General features: G+C 50.3%; 1 protein-coding gene across 2 annotated transcripts in view; it reads right to left on the bottom strand.

Annotated features, from left to right (window-relative positions):
- Positions 1–21,402, bottom strand: part of Eefsec (eukaryotic elongation factor, selenocysteine-tRNA specific) — a 213,437-nt gene that overhangs the window by 31,133 nt on the left and 160,902 nt on the right. For both annotated transcript variants that reach the window (XM_036182168.1, XM_036182170.1), the window contains exons 5-6: positions 15,829–16,488; positions 2,479–2,635 (exon numbers count right to left, since the gene is read on the bottom strand). In XM_036182168.1, coding sequence (XP_036038061.1) covers positions 2,479–2,635; positions 15,829–16,488 — 817 coding nt within the window. The remainder of the gene's footprint in view (positions 1–2,478; positions 2,636–15,828; positions 16,489–21,402) is intronic.

Below are 21,402 nucleotides of genomic sequence, written 5' to 3'. Positions count from 1 at the left end.
CACACCAAAGTAAACGGCTACAAGACAGAAAGCACTTAGAACAATGTCTCACATGACACAATGGTCAATGACTATTACCCTGTTGTTATTCAACATTCTCAAATTATGTTGCACTCTGTCCAGTCTCTGTGACTTAGCACTCTTTGTTCCTTCTATCCTGGATGGTTTTCTTCTGTTGCCTGGGGAACTTCCTCATCACCTCCCATTCTCCTCTGGAAGGGGAGGGTCATATATGCCCTCGCCCATGACCCCTTCCCCTAGGGCTTCCCTAAGAAGCTAGCCCTGAAGTTTTCTATACCAGTCTGCTCCTGGGAAAGAGCTAAAATCAGTGTACTGGGTTCAGGTGTCACCAAGACACAGGCCATAGCTGGAGCACAGGAGGAGATGTGTGCAGAAAGTCTTGAGGGGCAGCAGTTCCTCCCTCTTTGTTTACCTCCAGGAGCATATGGAGGGCAAGGCATCTCTAGTCAGGCTCTGCCGCATCTGCCGGCTCAGGCCTTGGCCCTGACTTCCAAAGGCATCAAAGATGCTCCTCTATACACATTCCTGTGGCCCACTGATGAGCTGTGATTCACCAGTGACCATGAACCTGGCTCTTGCACATAGGTGAGACTGGATACCAAGCTCTGACTCTACCTGCTTAACCATCCTCTTCACCACCACACGTCATGGGCACTGATGCCATGACAGGATGCACTGTCTGCTGCATGCCCACTGGCTTGTGTGTGTTCTGGGCACAGTCGTGGGAGCCATGCTACCTTTTCAGGAAACCTTCGTTAGTTCTAATAAAATATGACTGATGTCTACACAAGATTAAGACAGATACAGGGATATGGCTACACGAAGACACAAGGAGTAAGGACATTTGTAAACCAAGGAGAGACTAGCCTTGCCCACGTTCTCATCTTGGATTCCCAGCTCCAGACTTCCAGAGCTGGCAACATTTTAACCAGTGATCTTGTGGAACTGTTGTGGTACCTGATGACAAGTTTGCAATCCACTGCAAGCTCCAAGAACACAGTCACCCCAGTTGTGTTCACCTTGGTGGTTCCAGAGCCTGACACAGGGACAACACAGTGGGGACTCAAAAGCGCTGTGGAGCAGATGGAGAATTGGCTGTGAACTCTTTGCTTTAGTTGAGCTGTGTGCCCAGCTGGCTATACAAGACAGTGGTCCTTGTCTCTACTGTGAGCCTACCTGCTGCTTCCTAACCCCAGAGAGGCACAGAGAGACAGGGCTTCTGGTGACTGCTGCCATCCTTTGTGAGAGGGCAATGTTATCTGTGGCTCTCTGGGTCCCCTAGCCTTCTAGCCTTCCCGAGGTGTGGCCAATGAGCCCTACTTCCTGGCTTGAATCAGGGTTGATTTAGCCAAGAAATTACAAACCAAGATGATGACCTTGCTCACTTCATCTAAACCTCTCTTCATGTCTATCTTCCTTTTCCAACCCAGAGTCCTGGAGCCACAGAGACTACCGGTCTGTGTGCTATTGGAGATGGGTCCCTGCAAATATTTCAACTTTGTTCAGTTGAAAATTGTCATAGTACAAAGTATGTAGGGGGAAAAGACTGAGGATCATAATGCATTACTTACTACAAACAGACCCCTCAGTGCCTCCTGTGCCATAAGGAATTATGCATAATAAGCCCTGCTTGTAACCTGTACACTACCTGTTCAATCTCCCAGTATACCCCCACCAATGATCTCCAGCCCACGCGTACTTAGAACATCACCTCAGACATGCAGCCTTCACACAGCCAGTATATGACTCCCCCACATCCCCAGATCTCTCACACTCAGGACCCTCAGACCTGCAGCCCTTAAACACGTAGCACATCCCCACCTCACACTTGCATCCCTCCCACACCAGTGCATCCCCAAATCTGATGGCCATCCCTCCCACACCCAGCTAAGTTTCAGCTCAGGCCCTCACACACCTTTCACATCCCAGCTCAGGCCTGTGTACTTGTCTTGCACTGTCTGTGGATATTTATTAGCTCACTGTCTGTCCTCTCCCACAACAACCTCCATACCTCTAGCATCAAGCATTGGCCTGATACACAGTCGGCTTCAATAAAATGCAGACTGTATAAATACACACACGACCTAAGGGATGACTACAGGAAAGAGACAAAGAGGCTCCACCCTCCAGAAGCAGCCACGCACATGGCCCCGAGCCTGATGGTCTCTACAGTTTGCTCGAACCTACTGGGCACCATGGTGCTGTGCCAGTCCTGGCAGGCTTTCCCTTCCTTCCTCTGTTGAGATCTCTGTAAGATCAATACCTACTTCACTAGGAAGCTGAGGTGTGTCCACAATAGTAAACAGTGGGATAAAATTCAACCCTGACCTTGTCCCTGTCCAGACCCTCTCAGGACTCACTGGCTTCCTAGCCAGAAGCTAAGGACAGCAATGCTGTCCTGACTGTGCTTAGGCCTGCCATCTGTCCCACACTCTGCATAGATGCAACTGCACTCACCAGGGATGTGGATCTTGAACTTGCCACTCTGGCCGAAGGCACTGTCGATGATGCCCTGCTCCCCTGTGGACAGCTGCACCTTAAGCCCCACAAAGAGCTGGATGTTGGTCTCCTTTTTGAACAGGGAGCGTCCAATCACGCTGTAGTCATCCATTACCTGTTCCCACATAGGAGAGGAGGCATTAGTAGTGCACGCTAAAAACTGACTCTGGGGTGAAGTGCTGTGCCCACCTCATATATAATGATGTATACAGACTAGGGAGCAGGTCTGACCCACTACTAAATATTCACCATACTCCTTAACGCAGACACTAAGAAGGACCAACAGTCATGGCAACCTCAGGAGCCCCATGCTAAAGCCAAGATGCAAGTCTTCCAGGGTCAGCCATCTCGAGGGGCAGAGGTGGCTTTGGGGCATATTCTGCCTTCAGGGGGCTCCTGTGGCTCTGCAGAGCAGCCCCACCTGGGCATCCGCCTTACCCACAGGCCTTGCTAGGAGCTTTGCTCACTTCTTTGCTCACTATGCAGTATCCGTCTCCCCTCAATGATGCCCCCTGTCCGTCTAGTTCCAGCAAGATCCCTTATACTTTGCCAGGCCCATTTCTTCAAGGCTCACATCCCTGCCGGGGACCTTGGCTGCCCCCTCATCTCTTTGTGGGTACTCAGGCTGAGAAGAGGCACATATGAATGAAGCTGTTGGCTTGGGGGGGCAGTCATCCTGAATGGATTCTACCATGAGCTGTCTTCTCCCACATATGTCCCTGCACCCAGCTTAGCTGCGTTTGTATCTTGCCTGCTAGAGTCTTGTCAATAAGAGCTTCATCACAGCTGGGAGTGAGACCTTTCTCTACCTGGCTGGTTCTTGTCCTCACCAATCCACTCTGCAGATACTGTGCTCAGCCACTAAGTCAGACCTATTATAAGAAGTGTCCCTCATTCTGGCAACTACTATGGAAAGTGCACTCACAGATCTCTCAGCCATGCATGCTGCTTCTCGGAAAATGCCCTTTAGATATGCTTGTCCAGGTGGGAAGTGACAGCACACAGGCTACCCACTGTCAGTGTCCAGTAGCCATGGCCTTGGATCAATTCAAAGTCCCAGCCTGCATGCAGAAAAATGGAGCATGGCTCCGACTGGTCACCGTGACCACAAAGGGGAAAGGTATGAAGGTCATAGGACACTGGGTGGGCGTTAGCAGAGCTGAGTGCAGTACATGGAATCAAGCGAAGCTGCTGCCTCGGGGAAGGCCATGGAGTGCCTGGAGAATTTTTCACTATATATCTTTCCTACATTCTGGCCTTTGAAATGAATGAATTATCTATTCAAAATTAAAATAAAAACTAAGCCAGGTGGTGCTGCACGCCTTTAATCCCACCACTTGGGAGGCAGAGGCAGACAGATCCCTGTGAGTTTGAGGCCAGCCTGGTCTACAGAGCAAGTTCCAGGATAGCCAGGACTGGTACATGGAGAAACCCTGTCTTGAACCTCCCCCCACCCCCTCAAAAACCAAACCAAAACCAAAAAACGAAACAAACAAAAAATGAAAAGAAACAGGTAAGTATTTATCTTCACTCTAACCAGGCAGACCTATTCTTTCTTGATAGCCACAAGTAGAGGACAGTTTCTTCCAGTCACTTCTAGTGGCTGTCCCCTTCTGAGGTGCATGCCCTGGGCCACTGGGCTGTCTCCTGCTAAGATGCAGAAACATCTCATTGCTACTAAAGAGGCTTGGATCTGGCCAAGCACCCTAGATAGATTGTTTTGAAAAGTAGAAACTGTCTCCTTTACCCTAAAAACCTTTTGGAAAAACACATCCTATTCTCCTTGATTCCTAGCAGTAGATAAAAGGCGCCGCATTCCTTCTCTCCTGGTGATTGATGAACTGGATACAAACGATAAGAATTACAATCTCCACTTGTGCAGCCCTCTGTAACTCACAAGCCTCTTTCCCACACAGCAACTCCTCCTTTCCCTCTGAGATGGCTCCAGCATGCTCCCCCAGGGCAGCCCTGCGCTTGAAGGGTGGGTCTGTCTACTCAGCCCTCTGGGCCAGCACTGCCAGCCTTCTTCTCACCAGCATCCAGGAAGCAGTTCCACTTTATGAAAATTAGGCTTTATGAAAGCTGCACCTAGACGGGCAGTGGTGGCACATACCTTTAATCCCAGCACTTGGGAGGCAGAGGCAGGTGGATCTCTCTGAGCCAGCCTGGTCTACAAAGAGAGTACCAAGACAGCCAGGACTGTTACAAAGAGAAATCTTGTCTTGAAAAACAAACAAACAAACAAAACAAAACAGCATGCAAGCAAGCAAGCAAGCTGCACCTTGCTGCCCAGCCTGAACATCCCTAATTAGAAATGGCACAAGATAGAGCTTGCTGCTTCATAGAAACCCATCCCCACAACCCCGGAATGGTCATTGTGAAGAGCTGGGCTCCCTGTCCAAGAGGGGAGGATCTATTACTGTTCACCTCTACAGCCTAGTCTGGCATGACTTGGATATTTTAGCTTAACTAGCCTAACGGCTCCAGAGTGAGCAGTCCCCATGACTGAAAGTGTTCAAGTCATGATCAGTCCTTGTTGCTATGGGCTGTCTACCATGTCTCCTCTGGGCATCCCTCCTCATCACCTTCAGGGACTTCATCCTACCTAAAGGAGTCAGATTTGAGGAGCAGCACACAAAGATCTGGCCCAGGCCTGCCAGGCCCTTTGCAAAGTCTATTCAGAAACTCAGACCAGCAGTCAGCATGATGTAGCTCCTTTCCACACTGAAGCAATGGCTAGAGGGCTGCCCAGGATGCTGAGGATCGCTGGGACAGATACACCTGAGACTCAGACTACCTCTAGCATCACTGTGTCCAAGAATTAAGAAAGGCAGTCCTTGGACCAAGAGCTCATAGCTTACTTTGAAAGCATCTTTAAAAAACATCACCAGTAGGGCATGGTGGTACATGCCTTGTGAGTCCAGCTGTCTGGAAGGTTGAGGCAGGAGGATAAGCATGTGTTCAGAGGACCTAGGGTACTTAGAAAGTTCAAGGTCAGCCCAGGTTATACTGCTAGTAAGACCCTGTCTTTTAAAAAAAAAAAAAAATCAAAGTTTGGCCAGGTGGTGGTGGCACATGCCTTTAATCCCAGGGGAGGCAAAAGCAGGAGAATCTCTGTGAGTTCAAAGCTAGCCTTGTCTACAGAGCAAGTTCCAGGACAGCCATAGCTACATAGTAAGACCCTGGTTCAGAAAAACAAACAAACAAACAAACAAACAAACAAACAAAACCAACCCATTCCCAAAAGAGTTCATTACTGAGACAAAATCAGTAACATATTCATCCTATTCATTCTTCCCATAAGGACCTGCATTATTCCTAAGTACCTATAGTGCAACATCAAGGCAGATATCTAGCTGGCATCTGTGGGTATACATGGCCAGCCAGAATAGGCCTAGATGGGATGATCCCAAGCCTCAGTGACCCTTCTGCATGCCCCTATGCTCTTCTTCTGTCCCCTGGGGGATTCCTCCCTATCAACCCAGGTTCCACTCTGCATCCTGTTTCAGGTACCCTTCCCAACCCCCAGGTGGAAGGAAGAACTCCTGGTTTTGAGCTTGGCTACCCTGTCTTAAAACCTGATAGCTTGTCCATTTAATCCTGCAAAGGATTAAAATTCCTTCAAGGAAAGGGGTTCTTCTTTATACCCCACATCCCACAAAGCTTGGTACACATGTCCTCAGAGATGATGGGGAAAGCGCAAGCATCCATACATGGAACTGAGTGGGAAGAAGGGGTGGGAAGATGCATGGCTCTTTGCTTCCTGGGGACAAAACTTAATCATTCATGTGGTATGTCCAAGGGAGACAAGACTCATCTGAGAGGCCTACTGCTAGCATTGGAAAAATGGTCATGTCATCCCCCCCCACCTCCATTCAGCCCCCAGACTGGGTTTCTCTGTAGCCCTGGATGTCCTGAAACTCACTCTGTAGCCCAGGCTGGCCTTGACTCAGAGATCCTCCTGCCTCTGCCTCCCAAGTGCTGGGATTAAAGATATGAGCCACGCCCCCATCAACTGGTTTTCTTTTTTAAAATCTTCTTCAGAAAACTGTAGAGCTGATTCCAGCCCAGATGCTGCCTACTCAATTCTGCAGCTCGGTGGCCAGAGCTGGCTGTCCAGTGAGACTGCAGGCCTGGCTTACTACACACAGAGCTGGGTGGCATGCTATCCATTAGCAAAGACCATCAGAAAGCTCCTTACTGGCCCCTCTCTCCTATCTTTTGGCTATAAACCATTATAAACCAAATGCCACAAAGACAGGGGAGCCTCTCTCTTTCCATAAACCAGGTCCTTGCCAAGGGACAGAGTAATTCTGTTAATATCAGGATATTGTCAAAAGCTTTAGAGAAGTCCCTGATGTTAGTTTAGTGCTACCTAAACAAGGCAGAGTGAAGGTCTAGGGCTCCACACTTGCTGTGTTCTTGTCTGGCTGACCAATGATAGATGGGCCGCCAGTCCTGCCAGGCTGCCGTTGTGTGCGAGTCCTGTTCATGGACTTACATTACCACAATATTTTTGTTTGTTTTTTGAGACAGGGTCTCTCTCTGTAGCCCTGGCTGTCCTGGAGCTTGCCATAGACCAGGCTGGCCTTGAACTCAGAGATCCGCCTGCCTCTGCCCCCTGAGTGCTGGGATTAAAGGCATGAGGTCCTGAGTTCAATTCCCAGCAACCACATGGTGGCTCACAACCATCTGGTGACCTCTTCTGGCCTGCAGGGACACATGCATACAGAGCACTGTATACATAATAAGTAAATAAATCTTTAAAGGCATGTGCCACCATGCCCAGTATTGTTTTAAGAATCCAGGTAAAGGTGTGGAGTTAATGGGCTTTTTGTGGCTTCACCAGAGCCTATAGGGGCTCCATCTTGCTGGTTGGCCTCAGTTCCGCTATGGCAAGAGTGGCAGCTAAAAGGATTCTAAATCCAAAAGAAGTATCTCTGTCATTCCTGCTTTCTTGTTTTATGGCTTGGCCAGAAGACACAGTAGCACCAACTAGGTTCACTGTGTTCCCCATTAACCTCTGTGCCTTCATTCCCAAGTGCAGGTTAAGTCCAGGAAGGGTGGAGACGGAGTTCAACCCCCAGGTTCCTGTGCATTCCCTGGATACTGGTGGCCATGCCTGCTTACAGCTCCTACTATCACCTTACACAACTGAGTGAGTGGCATAGAAGAGAGTGGTCTGAGTACATGTGGAGACTAAGGGTGACCTAGGGTGCACCATGAGTGTGGTTACTCCTGAGGCTGTGCTGAGAGCAGAGGAGGCCATCAAGCCCATTTCACCCAGACTGTCAAGTCCTGATGCTCAGAGCCCGAGTGTGTGTGTGTGTGTGTGTGTGTGGGGGGGTGTGTTTGAGTACTCCTCACAAGACCTAAGGGGCAGGGGAGATGTGACTGCTGTGAATGAGTCCAGCATGGTTTTCTCTGGTGTCTGGGTTCCCCTGGGCCAATGTTACCTGGCTGACTCAGGTGCTAGAAGCCCAGCCCAGGGGTTCTGAGAAGCCTCAATCCTGCTTGCTCCAGCTCAGGGAAAACCCTGCCAGGAGAGGAGACAGTCCCTATGATCAGGGGCTCTACTTCCCACAAGTGGTCTAGAGGGAGGAGGGAGGGAGGAAGCTGGAGCTGGAGACACAGTGGGACCTGGAGCCCACCCCCTTTCAGGCTGCCCTGTCTAGCTACCCACACCAAAGACGCCCAGTGGCCCAACTCACGGACTCTTGCATTTGAGGACACTATAGAGCAGACACCAGCACACGGGGAGGAAAGCCCTGCCAGAGCAGTTAGAGGACTTGAATTCTGAATCAATCACCGGTGTCAAACCCAAGGTAATGCCTGTGGGGTTTGCTGGTGGCCTTGTTCCTGGGGACAATGCTGAACACAGGCCAGCGGTCACAATAGCTCAAGTGGGGACTTTCACTGCTTGCATGAGTAATTTGCTTCATCTACCCGCCCATGGTTGCTGGAGGGATCAAGCTCCCTCAGCAGTTACAGCTGTGCATCCAAGTCCAGGCTCTTGCTACCATGCCAGGAGAGTCCCCATTGTCCCCAGCTTTTGAGCAGGGACTTGGCAGCTGGTGCACATAATTATGTCATTACATGTGTCTCTCTTCCAGGGCTTGGTTCCCAGGATGAGGCTTGGGAATTGCCCAAGATCTGAAGCTTCGACTAGTTCACTGTATAGGAAGGGAAGTCACTGTGAAGAGAGCCGAGCCCATCTCTCCATTATAGTGAGGAGAGAGGGACCTGTGTTCCCAGAGGGAAATGGTTCTAGTTGCTTGAGTTCTGGCCCTGTCTCTTATAGCATCATGGCCTGGGGCAGGGGACTTCTTTGAACCTCAGTAGAGTTTCATGACATAGGTTGTTAGGATTAGGACACTGATACTGGCCAGAACACTAAGACTTGACAGCACAATGACCATTAGAATAGACTCTGCATTAGTGAATGTCACACTGAAGTGGGGGTGGAGGGACATGTGGGGCAGGTGATCTAACATACCCAGAAACCCCAGCTGCAGTGATCAGGACTTCTGGACAGGAAGGAGGGCAGGACCCACACTCAGTATTCACAGCCAGCAGGGTCCCCCAGCCTTCACCTCTCCCTTCCACTCTGGACAGTATCCTGGGGGAAGACAGGGATCCGCAGTCTCAGGAGGAAGGAGCCCCTTGCTACTGAGTTGTCACCTCTTCCAGTCCACCTGAAGTCACTGACACTGACAAACATGATGGCGTGTCCTTTGCGCACCAGCAGAAAACAGTCCTCTTCCTCCTCCTCCCCAGCAGCATGGCCTGATGGGAAAGCAGAGGCCCTGGGCTAACCCATGGGATGGGGCTGGTTCTTGCCTCACCACTGTAGCACCCAGGTAAGCCAACTCACCATGCTGTACCTCGGGCTCTGCTTCTGTACAACTAGACACAGTTCTCTGCTTCTCAAGGTTGTTGTAGGGATAAGACAAGGTTTCTGGTACCAAAGTTGGTGAGCAATGAGCAACTTCATCATAAGGCCTGTGTCTTACCCTGGGAAAGTAAGTTAGCCTGTAATAGTCTCAGCTCATCAAACACACTCCAGAGGCTCAGAACCTGATGTCTGGGGTAGGCCAATGATGTGCCTCACAACAGGCTACTGCCTGGGATAGCTGCACTACGCTTCTGCTCACCACAGGCTCTCAGGCTGGTAAGGTTGCTTCCCTCAGGCCAGGCCTCCTTCCTCCTTGAACACTCCTTACCTGTTCTATGTGTGCAGCCATCAGCTGGGTCCCTCCTGGGTCAAAATCTGTTGGGGCTAAAGAGGTCCTAAGTGAGGGCTCCTGCAGCTGCCCTCCACAGGGAAAAGGAGGTGAGTATGTGCAGGGTACTGACTATATGCCAGCACTTGGCCCTTCTCACATGTGCTCTCAACTCCCACCACAGCACTATTACAGAGGACTCGCCACAGTCATGCTAGTCTGTGTCCCAACTCAGTCCTAGTTTCCAGAGCTGGCTTTCTACTGTGTCCAGCCACCTGACCCCACATCTACCTCTGAACATGAATGCAGTCTCCAAAGTGGGTAAGCAGTGGAGCTGGGCTCCAGCGATCAGACTCTGACCCTGGAAGCCAGGAGAGAGGCTGGGGCTATGGTCAGGTTAGAGCATGAGAAAAGCAACCTGTTGCGGTGGACCTTCATAACCTCTGCCTCCTGGGGCTCATCTGTTCAAGGGTGCACAGCCTCCACCCTGTTGGCTGGAAGCTTGTGGGCAAGAACAGCATGACAGACTGAAAGACCAGGGAGGAACTTCTTCCAGGGATTGGGGTGCTGCAGATGACCTGCGCAGGAACCCCAGGCCTGGGCTGAACCTGCTCAGGAAGAAGCAGGTAGGTTCCTTCAGGCCCTGGGCAGGCTTAACAAATCATCAGCAGTGGAGCTCCGTAGAGCCAGGAGCCTGAGGCAGTGCTGGTCAGACTTCAAAGCTGGCCAGTGCTCCTGGTGGCGTCTGTATGTTTACACTTGGTTGGGTCCATGCCTCAGGCTCCTGAAGTCCAGCCTGAGGCCTTTCTGATTGGCGCCATGGGGCCAGACCTGCAGTAGCCAGTATGCCTGCTTTGACTCCCCCGCCACACACAGTGGGGGCAGCTTCTTGCCACTTCAGCCACAAGCAATGCTCACGTGAGTATGGTCACGATGCACAGGGCTTAACAAAGGTCGACTTATGGCTGGCAAAGTACCAGCACTTCTATGTTTGTTTCCTATTCTTTATCCACTCACCACACCCTGGGGCCCACTTCAGTGCTGTGCACAGTGCTGTCTAGTTTTTGTAAGGGTTCTCTATCTAAACACATTGTGAGGTAAGAGCTGGCAGACCTTTTCCCTGTGTACCATCATTTGTGTGGGGCTATGTGAGCTGCCAGGTGTTGAGGCAGGAGGATGGTGCTGGAAGTCAGATGGGTGGTGTCCCGAGTTCAGCAACAGTCAGGATGTGCTGGGCATGCAGGCAGGTGCTGCTGGGCACCAAATCTCATCTGCCTCACTTCTTTCTTGATGCCAAGGAAGGCAGAACTGCTAGGGAGGAGAAATGTGGCCCGATGGAGCAGGTTCTGTGAGACCAGGGAGTTCTTGTGATCCAGATAAACTGGGTCAGGAAGCCTTGAGTCACAGGATGTGGCAGGGCAGGTGAGACAATGGCTGAAGCCTCCACAGGACAGCTTCTCTGCAGGTCCAGCTCTGAGGTGATTCCATCTGGGAACCAAAGCCACTCTGTTTCTAAGCCCACCCAATCCCCTCTTCCAAGAAGAGTCCCTGACTCTGTCACTGGGTGCTGGCTGGGTGGCCTGGCTCCCCTAGTGGTTCAGGGTCGGGCACTGGGTGGCCTCTTTGTGTCCCAGAACCTGGAAGCCTCCATATTCTTCCATGTCTGACCAGACACAGCTCAAAGGTCCCGCTCTTCTGGGCTTGCCTCACCTTGGGTGGAGTTCTGTTCCTCCTCTCCTGCCTGCTTTCCACTGCGTCCATGGGCTTTCGTCCCGCTGCTCCACAGGAAGACTCACTTTTCTGGCCCCTGGCTCACAGCAGCTGTGTGTCTAAATCTGTATGCACTAGCAGCCTGTTGAGGACAGGGCCCAGTAGTTCTGCTCAACTTGACACACTACCCTTAGCAACTCATCATTTCTGCTAGATCTTTACAAATCCACACTATTATATACCTAACACTTTTATTTACATAGGCCCTGAGGGAGGCCGAACAGTGCATCTGAAAATGCACACCCCATCTCCCTGGATGACTTTTCATGTTTTCGGTCCGGGTCTGTAACTGTGCCTGTTATTATGTGCTACCCCTCTTTGCTTCAGATGGGTAACTGCTCCTCCTCTGTTAAGGGTGACTGTCCACTCACGTGGTCTTTCTGCTTAGTCTCCTGACACCCTTTATTTTTTACTTTCGCTTCTTAGACATAGCATGTCAGTAAAGTTGTGTTTTAACCCAATCTATCAGTCTGTCTTCACAGCTGGCATTTATTTAGTTTATTTAGTATAGTAAGTACTTCTTAATTCTGTCCTCTGTATGTTTGTCATCATTTCTTAGCATTATTCTTGTTTTTCTTATTTTTGTTGGTTTATCAAGTTCATTCCAGTTTTCCTTCAGTGAGTAAGCACTTCTTCCATCTCTTCCATTCCAGTCATTCTTTCTCTGTGCTCAAAATGTGGTTCATTCTTTGCATTTTCCTTTCAAACAGTGCACCTTTAAATGCTCCCCCACTTGCAGGTGCTAGCCCACCGCCAGACAGGCCAGCCTCTGGAGCATCTCTAGAGAGCTTCCAGCCCTTCAGACTTGGCTTTCTTCTCCTCCTGAGTGACACCCCAGATGCTTTTACCTCTGTGAGCCCCTACTCCATAGCCACTTCCTGGGGCTGTGGAGCAAGCAGGGCTGGTCAGCTGTAGCTGTGACCAGGATTCCCTCAGAGGAAGGTCATGCCTCAGCAAGAGCTGTTTACCTCGTAGACAAGGAACAGCAAACTGACCAGAGGGTCAGACTCTGCCTGGACCTGCTCTTAGATGGCTTGTGAATTAAGAATAGCTTTTTGCCTAGTGAGCTGAAAAACGTTTTTAAAGATACGTGAAAACTTAGTGAAAGTCAAAGTTTAGTGCTCACTAGTGGAAAGTCTTATTTGAGCACAACGTATTGAGGTGCAGCTCACAGCTGCGTGTTCACTAGTGGAAAGTCTTACCTGAGCACAACTGTACTTAGGTGCAGCTCACAGCTATTTCTGGGCCTTACTACAAGGAAGCAATGGGGCAGAGGCTGAACCAGGCATTCAGGGACTTGCAACTGCAGGAACAAGGATGGCCTACAGCCCATTCCACCCAACACTCACCTAGAGATTTGTTTGTTTGTCTTTGTTTTCTTGTGACACGTTTGCAGAGTTCCTCAGCCTTTCACTTTCCGTCCTGTACTCTTTAGAAGGAACTCATGTGCAACCTATGCTTTAGTGGAGAATGACACTTTATTTAAACCTTGCAAACTTTTCTATGTAGTCCAGGATGGCCTTGAACTCACAGAGATCCTCCTGCTTCTGCCTCTGGAGTACTAGTGATTTCTGTTAGTAGTGTGGACCCTTCATGTGAAAACAAGATGAAATGGGCTTCCAAGGGTGCACTGTGGAGGCTCAGTGGGGTATAGGGCATCGTCTTATTGAGTCCTATTGGCAAAGCCCTGTGCTTGCAATTATTTATGTTAACTCAATAAACCCTGACATCACAATATTCTTAACTCACAGAAAAACAATGATTAGAAAAATGAGAAAATTGAAAACAGTATATTCCATCACCGTAGACACAAAATAATTAAAAATGGGAATGAAGCTGGTACCAAAGTTTCTGGGTGGCTCATTTGTTAGCCAAGCAAAGAAAGCCATTTACTAATGTAAGTTAATTAAATTGTGTTTGATCGCAGCAGTTGAAAAAAAGGTATCCAGAGAAAATAAGCTTATTTAAGATGACTAGATTTGAAGTAAGAACTGTTGCTCAGCCTGGGCCCAGGGACCACTTACTCTGAGGAACACCCATTCATTCAGGCACATCTATAGGCAGTAGAGCAAGCACAGCAGACTGTGTGCCCCCAGAGCTTGCATCTCCTGGGTGCCAAGCACTGCTGGCAGGATCTTGATTAACATTATTTTGGAGCCTGTTTCTATTTCAGTCTCAGCCTCTACTGTCAGGATGGTCTTGGGCCTCCTTCTTGTGTATCCAAGGCTGACATAAACACAGGAACTCTGTAAAGCTGACTATGAAAGATGACACCTTTACAGGCAGCAGGAACAGAGGGCTCAGATGCCTTAGTCCATGCTCAGATGGTAAGTGTCCACTCACACCTATCTAAGAAGGTGGGACCTCTCTTCACTAGCGACTTAGGACATCTCATGTACCTGAGCTGACTGAGTGTTCACAGGACAGGGCCAGTGTACCAAGTCTGCCCAGAGCATGGGGTGGAGACCTGCTTAGGGTATCAGATTGAACCTTTGTAAGATGCCCTGACCACCCAGAAACTTCTTTGGCAGAGGTACACCTAGGGATGTCTGGAGTCAGCCAGCATGGCCAAGGACGAGAGTTCAGGACACTTTTCTGCCTTGCGAAGACAATCTATGTGAACAAGCTCCACTCTTCGGAGCCGGTGTGCCCATCAATGTCCTACTGCTACAGACCCGAGACTGGAGCTCCTTCAGCTGTTCAACATGGACTCCCTTTCTCCAGAGACCTTTCAGGCCTTCATCCTTGGACTGATGTACATACGTACACATACACACACACACACACACACACACACACACACACACACTGTCCCCAATCCCTCTGGGTTCAATTCACACACACACACACACACACACACACACTGTCCCCAATCCCTCTGGGTTCAATTCCCTTAGAGAACTTGCCTAACATAGGCTGCCCCTCACAACCTAGCTGGACCCTTGGGAACTATGCTGTTCTGGCTTTACCTGATGTGAACCAGTTCTCAATGCGAAGGTGCAGGCTTCATGCCTGTGAGGTCAAGACTGTCTGCATTCAGATGGGTGTGCCTACTGAGACCAAATAGCCATCCCTGGTGGCTGAGGAGCCTGTGGCTCTCTGGGCTGCCTGTGTGGGATCTGATCTGGTACAAATCTATGGTCTGCTGCCTCCCTGGACCAAGAATGAAAAGGTTGGTGGCCCTGGGCTGCCCTGGACTAGTGAGAGGACACAGATCAGCACGTCTCCAGACCCTTTCCGCTGTTCTTGAGAGGCCTGGGACACTTCTCTCGTGTGTTTCCTTGCTCCTCACTAGTTCCTCTCGTTCTCTAAGGAAGTGACAGGCCCGAGGGAGAACAATTAGATCTGGAGCCATACCAAGAAGACATTATTCTCCAATAGATACTTTACTACAGAATAATTACACCCCGTAATGCTACTAATAAATCAAGCTGGATGAACAATGACGATCACTTTATCACATCTGCAGAAGCATCTCTGCTGTGCTGAGGTGGATGGAACTCACCCAGGCCAAGGTCTTTAGCTGTGGGACTGATGCAGCAGAAGAGGCAGGGAAGGCAGAGAGCTCTAGTGAATAACCATGAATTTAAAAAGAGAGCCCTAGGAGTGTATGCCTGTATGCCACAGGTGTGCACTATACAAAGGTCAGGCCTTGTACTAGCTGATGCACCAAGATGGGGAGGAGGTCTGCCTTCGTGCTGATTTGGTGGGGGACCAGCTACATCCTGGGACCACACACAGCTACCAAGCCCTGTGGTATAGCCAGAGGGCCAGGTAGAAGAGACAGGGAGGCCTGGACACCCAAGAACCCTTCATTCTAGGCCTGGATTCCCACTTAACTTCAGGAAAGGACCACACTGTGTAGGCTCCAGTGACAAGCCTGCACCCCAGAGCTTTGTCCAGTCATAGCGACCCCAAGGTGCTCAGGTAGCCAGTGACTTTTCTGGTCTTCTCTCCTCTTGTTTCTTGTATCTATGAACCACTAGCTCTTTCCTACCCTGTAGGCGAAGTGGACGTGGACTGTGCCCAGGTACTCCCACTGGTCATGAGAACCTGGGCTGGGCCTGGCAGGAGCCCATTGCATGGAGCACAGGGTCTAGCAAAGGCAGGAGGCCTTTGGGAAAGGCCAGTCTGCTAGCCTGGAGGTTCTGGCTACAGTCCAGCTCTATGAGGGCATGATGGAAAGCACTTGGGTTGCCTTGTAGCCTGGCCTTAACTATCTAGTCTAAAACCTGAGGACTTCTGACTCTGGTCCCAGCCCACACTTGGGCCTAGTAGTGAGCAGGGAGAGAGAGGAAGCCAAGGCTGAGCTTACCCGCTCCACAAGGCCATGCTTGTGCTTCAGCTTGTAGACCCTCAGTGCTGGCAGGAAGCTCTCTGTGTAGTTCTTGTCTTCCAGTCCTCGCAGCAAGACACCATGGAAGGCCAGCCGGCATGTATTGCTATGAATGTCAGCATCTAGCCTGGAGCCGATCACCAAGCACAGCCGGGGGCAGGTGACTGGCTTCTCAAACTCCACCAGGGCCCACTGTTGCTGGGGGCACTGGCCCCTTGCGGTGTGGCCTGCTTTCCTGTCCACCTCATCACCACCTTCTGTGCCTGTGGGCACAGAGTCTTTGCACAGGTACTGCTCTTGGAAGAGGTATTCTCGGGAGAGGTCGAAGGAATTGAGAGTGGGCTCCAGGTCCAAGTTTTCAGGAGCAGGGCTGAAGAACAGCGTGCGACCCATGACTGTCTCATGGCCCACTGTAATGTGAAACTTGGCCTTAGTCTGCAGGGGTCCCCGGAAGTAAGGGATCTTTTCCACAGAGATGAGGGCTGCGTGAATGGTGTGCAGAGACTCAGGTGCACATACCAACCCACGTTCCAAGAGCTTGGGGTCAAACTGGGTGACGCAGATGCCCAGTCGATCTCCTTGCATGGCAGAGGTGACAGGTGTGTGGAACATCTGCATGGACTTCACTTTCTTCACCACCTGATTAGGAGCAAGAGGGAGAACTTAAGAAATCATAAGCCTTGAAGCTGTGGCTGGGGTGATTCTGCCTCTATGCCCCCAAATCCACCCATCCCCAGTCCTGGTGGAGGTCCAGGGAACAGTAGGAGACCAGGGTTCAGTCAGACCCCTAAGAGTCAAGGTCCAGGCTAGGCCACTTTCCAAATCTCACCCCTGTGCCAGCACAAGAACAGTGGTCACCCCAGTTCCCCCTGGCCCCCGGAAGCTGCTTCATCCCGGATATAGACCCTCCAGCTTCTTCCTTTTCATCTACCATCCTAGCACATTCTAGCCCTCTGCATAGCCTTGACACCCACCCAGTTCCTCAGTCTACCAGTGTGCCACTTGCTTTGAAGGCTCAGGTCAGGTGGCAGGCTAAGGAGTCTGTGGCTGAGGGCAGGACTTGTCCTGATTCCTGAGTGGCCCGACCTTCTGCCTCTCCTCACCCCTGAAACTCCCACTTCTGGCTTGTGTCTGCCTGCCAAGGCTGAGGGCTCTCTGAGAAGGGTCCTCCCCAGGTTTTCATATGGTCCTTGTGCCTAACATGTGACAGGCTCTATTCAAGGAGAAGGACCAGAACCAGCTCTGCTTCAAAGAGCTCAGTATCTAGAAACAGGAAAAATTATCTACCCAGGACATGCAGATATAGTAATGCTATTTTGTATAACATAAATTAATACATGAAAATGTGTGCTGATATTTACTGAAAAACAATTCTACAATGTAGGTGCATGAGCATGAGAAACAACATGGCCTAGGGTGGGGCAGGCTCTGGCTTTTGCACAGGCAGGGAAAGGAGAGCTGCAGAGGCAGCCTCTGAGCTGAGGCCTGTGAAAATCCAGAGCGAGATAGCTCTAGGTGGAGGCACCAGTAAGGGCTAGGCCCAGAGATGGAACCGCCTGTGAGGCTAAGCAGTCAATAAAGAGGCAGGAAGACAGTGGCAGGCCAGAGGTCAAGGCCTAGGCGCCATGTATATCATGTGGGACTGCCTGGAGTTACCCGAAAGGGCAATGTGATCTTATCTCAGTTTCTGAAAGGTAACGTTGACTCCACACAGAGCAGGCTCTGCCTTCCCAGTCTGCAAATCAGGAGCAGACACAGCAGAGCCGAGACGGTAGCATCCCTCCTAAGTCCCACTCGCAAGATGCCATCAAACAATTTCAATTGAACAAAGTAGAGTTCACGAAACCCACTTCAGAAAACCCAGCAAGAGGGACAGAATGAGCCTGGACTTTTATGATTCAGTTACAAACATCCCTGTCACCAGGGCTGGAGGCAGACACCCACACTTTTCCTCCTGGACACAGGCGAATGCTGTGCTGGTGGCACTCAGGCCCAGAGCCTCGCACCAGAGTATCAAACTCAAGTGTTTGTTTAGAGATCATTAACTCCCCACCCACAGGGTCAGAGGGCAGAGAAAGTGAGAAGCAGTGTCAAAAGCTGCAGCCCAGATCAATCAAAGGGAAATGCAAGCCTTCTCTGAGGTGGCCTAGGAGGCAGTGGGGATGGAGGCAGGGTCCTGAAGACTACCAGCTCAGAGAGCATCTACCCTAAGTGGACTTGAATCCTCGCCTCTGCCTGGGGCAATGCTCTACACTGTAGATCCAGGGAGGAAAGTGTGTCACAGCTTCTACTGGGGCTCCAGTCTTATGCCTCATAACTTTGACAGCCTTATTCACAGCTCTCTCAGGAGCAGGAAGGGCCTTTAGTCAACTGAGGGCCCCTTTACATGGGTAAGCTGCCATACTCCTCACACCCTCAGGCACCTAGGAAGTACTCTGAAGAAGGTGGGGTCCCCAACCTTCAGAAAAACTCTTCATATAGCCCAACTACACACCCTCTGCATCCCATGTACCCAACACTTCCTTAAGCCATAAGCCACAGCTAGAGAGGACTGTGGAATGAATCCTCACATACAATGATTCTGAATGTCCTGTGCTTTGCCAGGACTCTCTTCCTGCTTAAATTTCTTCCTCTTGACAAATTCTTGGTATCCCTAGCACCCAGGACACTTTGGGAAGGGTTTCTCTACATGCACCCCAAGCAAAGCTGCACATTCTGACCCTGATCTTGCCTTACAGGGAGTGACCACTTCTGCAAGGTGGTTTTCACTGTAAGGCAGTGAACACTGACCTGCAAGCCTATCAGCGATCGTCCCTCCAAAACTCCAATGTCACCAGTCCTTGACCCTACTGTGCACTTCCTGCAAACATGCTGTATGCCTTGGTGTGGGGACCCACCTCTGGAATTTGGTGTCCAGCGTTCCCTGTCCTTTCCCACACACATATGACTGTGTACAGGCTTATAACATGTGCAGTAGTAGTTGCTGATCACACTGCCTTGTGTGAGTGGCTGGGTTTTCTGAAGGACTGCACTGTAGATAGGGTACTGAGAACCCTGCATGAGGTGGGTACTTGCAGGTCACTGGCTAGGGACTGCCTGCCAGAGCCTTACACTTAGCTTGAGCTGGGTTCCTATTCACACTCATCTGCAGTGCTTGTGTTGTTGCTAGAAGTGCTATGATGAGCCTCTCCTCTCACAAGGATCTGACCAGGTACCTAGATGCAAGATGGGTTCTCAAGGACTCGGATCCTATAGCAGGACTTCAGGGGCTCGGGAGTGAGGCTTGAGTTCTCTAAGCACAGACATACACTTCTCATCAGGGTGAGCCTGGCTGCTGTACATCTTTATAGTCTGGTATTGCTAGGTTTCTCAGCATTGCTTGCTGCTCCCACCCAGCGCCAGGCGGGCTTCCCTCACAGCATGCTCTCCTTTCAACAGGCTCATGTTCTCAGGACTGAAATAATAAAGAATGCCTTGCGAGGGCATAAGAGCAGAGAGACAAATAACTGAAGATCAAGATTCCAGGGGCTGAGACAGGAAATTGTGAAGCAGATAAAGATGGGGACAGGCAGCATGCCACTACTTTGGCTCTCCAGGGCACATGCAGAGAGTACCACCAGTCGTCAGTGGGCCTGCATTCCCCCGGCAAAGCTAAGAATGGAGGGCTGACCTAGACTAAGAGTACAGGGACAAGCTTCCCTTCCACTCACGCATTTCTAGTTTTGTGAGGACCTATCCACTCACTCAAAAATCCAAGCACTCCTTACCCAATGCAGAATGAGCTAGCCCGTGTATATCACTCAACATGTCTGCTACATTTCTTTCACATGTAAGTCCAGGGCCAGGATCTGGACAAGAAACCAACAGCATTGGGTCTAAGGGATCTGCTACCTGGAGTTGAGAGCAAGATCTAAGTTTTCAACTAATGACTGTTAATTGCACGACTGTGGGGAGGTAGAGAGAGAGAAAAGGAAGCAGGCTTTAGGGGAGCTAGGCAGCTTGCCTGAGGAGGTAGCAGGGAGCTGGGACCAGGAGGAAGAACTACCATGCTCAGGAGACCCAGCAATTGGGGGAGAACAAATCTAAGGTCCCTGTGAGGAGAGTGTGGTCCTTTGGGAATCTGGAGGAGGCAAGCTGCTGGGGGTTGGGCTAGAGCATAAGGCTGAAGACAAAGGTAAACCACCTCTACACAGAAGAGGACAGACCAGGTGAGCCTGGGATGATGCCTTGGAGTTTGTTTTCTGAGTTTTACTATGTAGCCCAGGCTGGCCTTGAACTCAGTCTTCCTGTGGTAGCCTCTTGAGTGTATGGGTTATGGATGTGCCCACTGTGCCTGCTAGCCTGCATCTTTAAAGGAGTACTTTGTCTATAGAGTGGCAAACAGATGGAGGAGAAATGAAGCAGGACAGAGGGAAACTGGACAAAGAAGAAGAGCCTTAGAGGTTGAGTGACGTTGTTGTTGTTGTTGTTGTTACTGTATTTTTGAGACAGTCTCATGTCCTGAACTCCTGATTCTCTTGCTTCCATCTCCCAAGATTATAGGTATGTGTCATCATGCCTAGCTTCAGAATGTATGTTAGGATGAGGAAGACATGGGGACAGGACAGGTTCCAGGTAGTAGAAGACCTATCTTGTGTTGGGTGGGAACAGAGGGTCTGAGCTCAGGAAAGTTCTCAGTAGCACATAACCAATGGCCTAGAAGTACAGTCTTAGAGAGAGTGGCCAAAGTTACATGACAAATTCTCATTCCACCCCACCCCACCCCACCCTTGTTCTTGAATGGCCTGGCCTCAACAAAACTGAAAAGCTCCTTTAGGCATCACTGTCTGAAAATGGTAGTTATACATTCCCAGACCTTAGGTAAAATGTGTATGCTATTTCCTGGCTCGCCTTGTGTTTACACAGCTATACCTGTCACCAAGAACAACAGTCTTAGCTTCCAGGTAGACCCAGCATAGCCTTGTCATGGGCCCCTACTATGGTAGGCCCTGTCCTGGTTCTCTGGTGAGTAGTTAGAATGTGCAGAGGCTACGTGATAGGGCTGGGACCCTGCTGTCACCTAGGCAGGATTGCACAGGGAGGCTCTAGGCCCTGACCTCAGCCCTGCTGAGGAAAGAAGGTGCAAACTCAGGGAGGAAGCAGAGGCGGGAGGAGTACATCAAGCAGATGCACAATTTTCTAAAACTCAAGTTTGTGCTTGCGAAGCACTTTGGTCCTTTCTGATTAACAAAGAAGCTTTACCATCATCTGGGTCAGTTATTCTACATAAAAACCCTACGAGGCAGGTCAATATTTTTACATTCAATTTTATGGATGAAGAAACAGAGGTTTGTGATGTCTCCAAGGTCACAAAGCAAATAGGCTGAGACTTGGGACATAAATGCCAGAGCTGCAAGGCAGGCCTGACACTCAGTCTCCTCTCCTGAGCAGCTGAGCCGAACCAGAAGCCCAGGCCACTGGAGCTGAGTGCAGATCGCTTTCCCTGCCAAGCTTCTGGGGTGTTGACCCACAGGTGATTACAGATTCTCAGTGAGCAGCTGTGTGCTGTCCATA

The sequence above is a fragment of the Onychomys torridus genome, chromosome 3 (genome assembly GCF_903995425.1).
Source record: "Onychomys torridus chromosome 3, mOncTor1.1, whole genome shotgun sequence".
NCBI classification, from domain to species: domain Eukaryota; kingdom Metazoa; phylum Chordata; class Mammalia; order Rodentia; family Cricetidae; genus Onychomys; species Onychomys torridus.
This window is presented reverse-complemented; position numbering and strand designations above follow the sequence as displayed.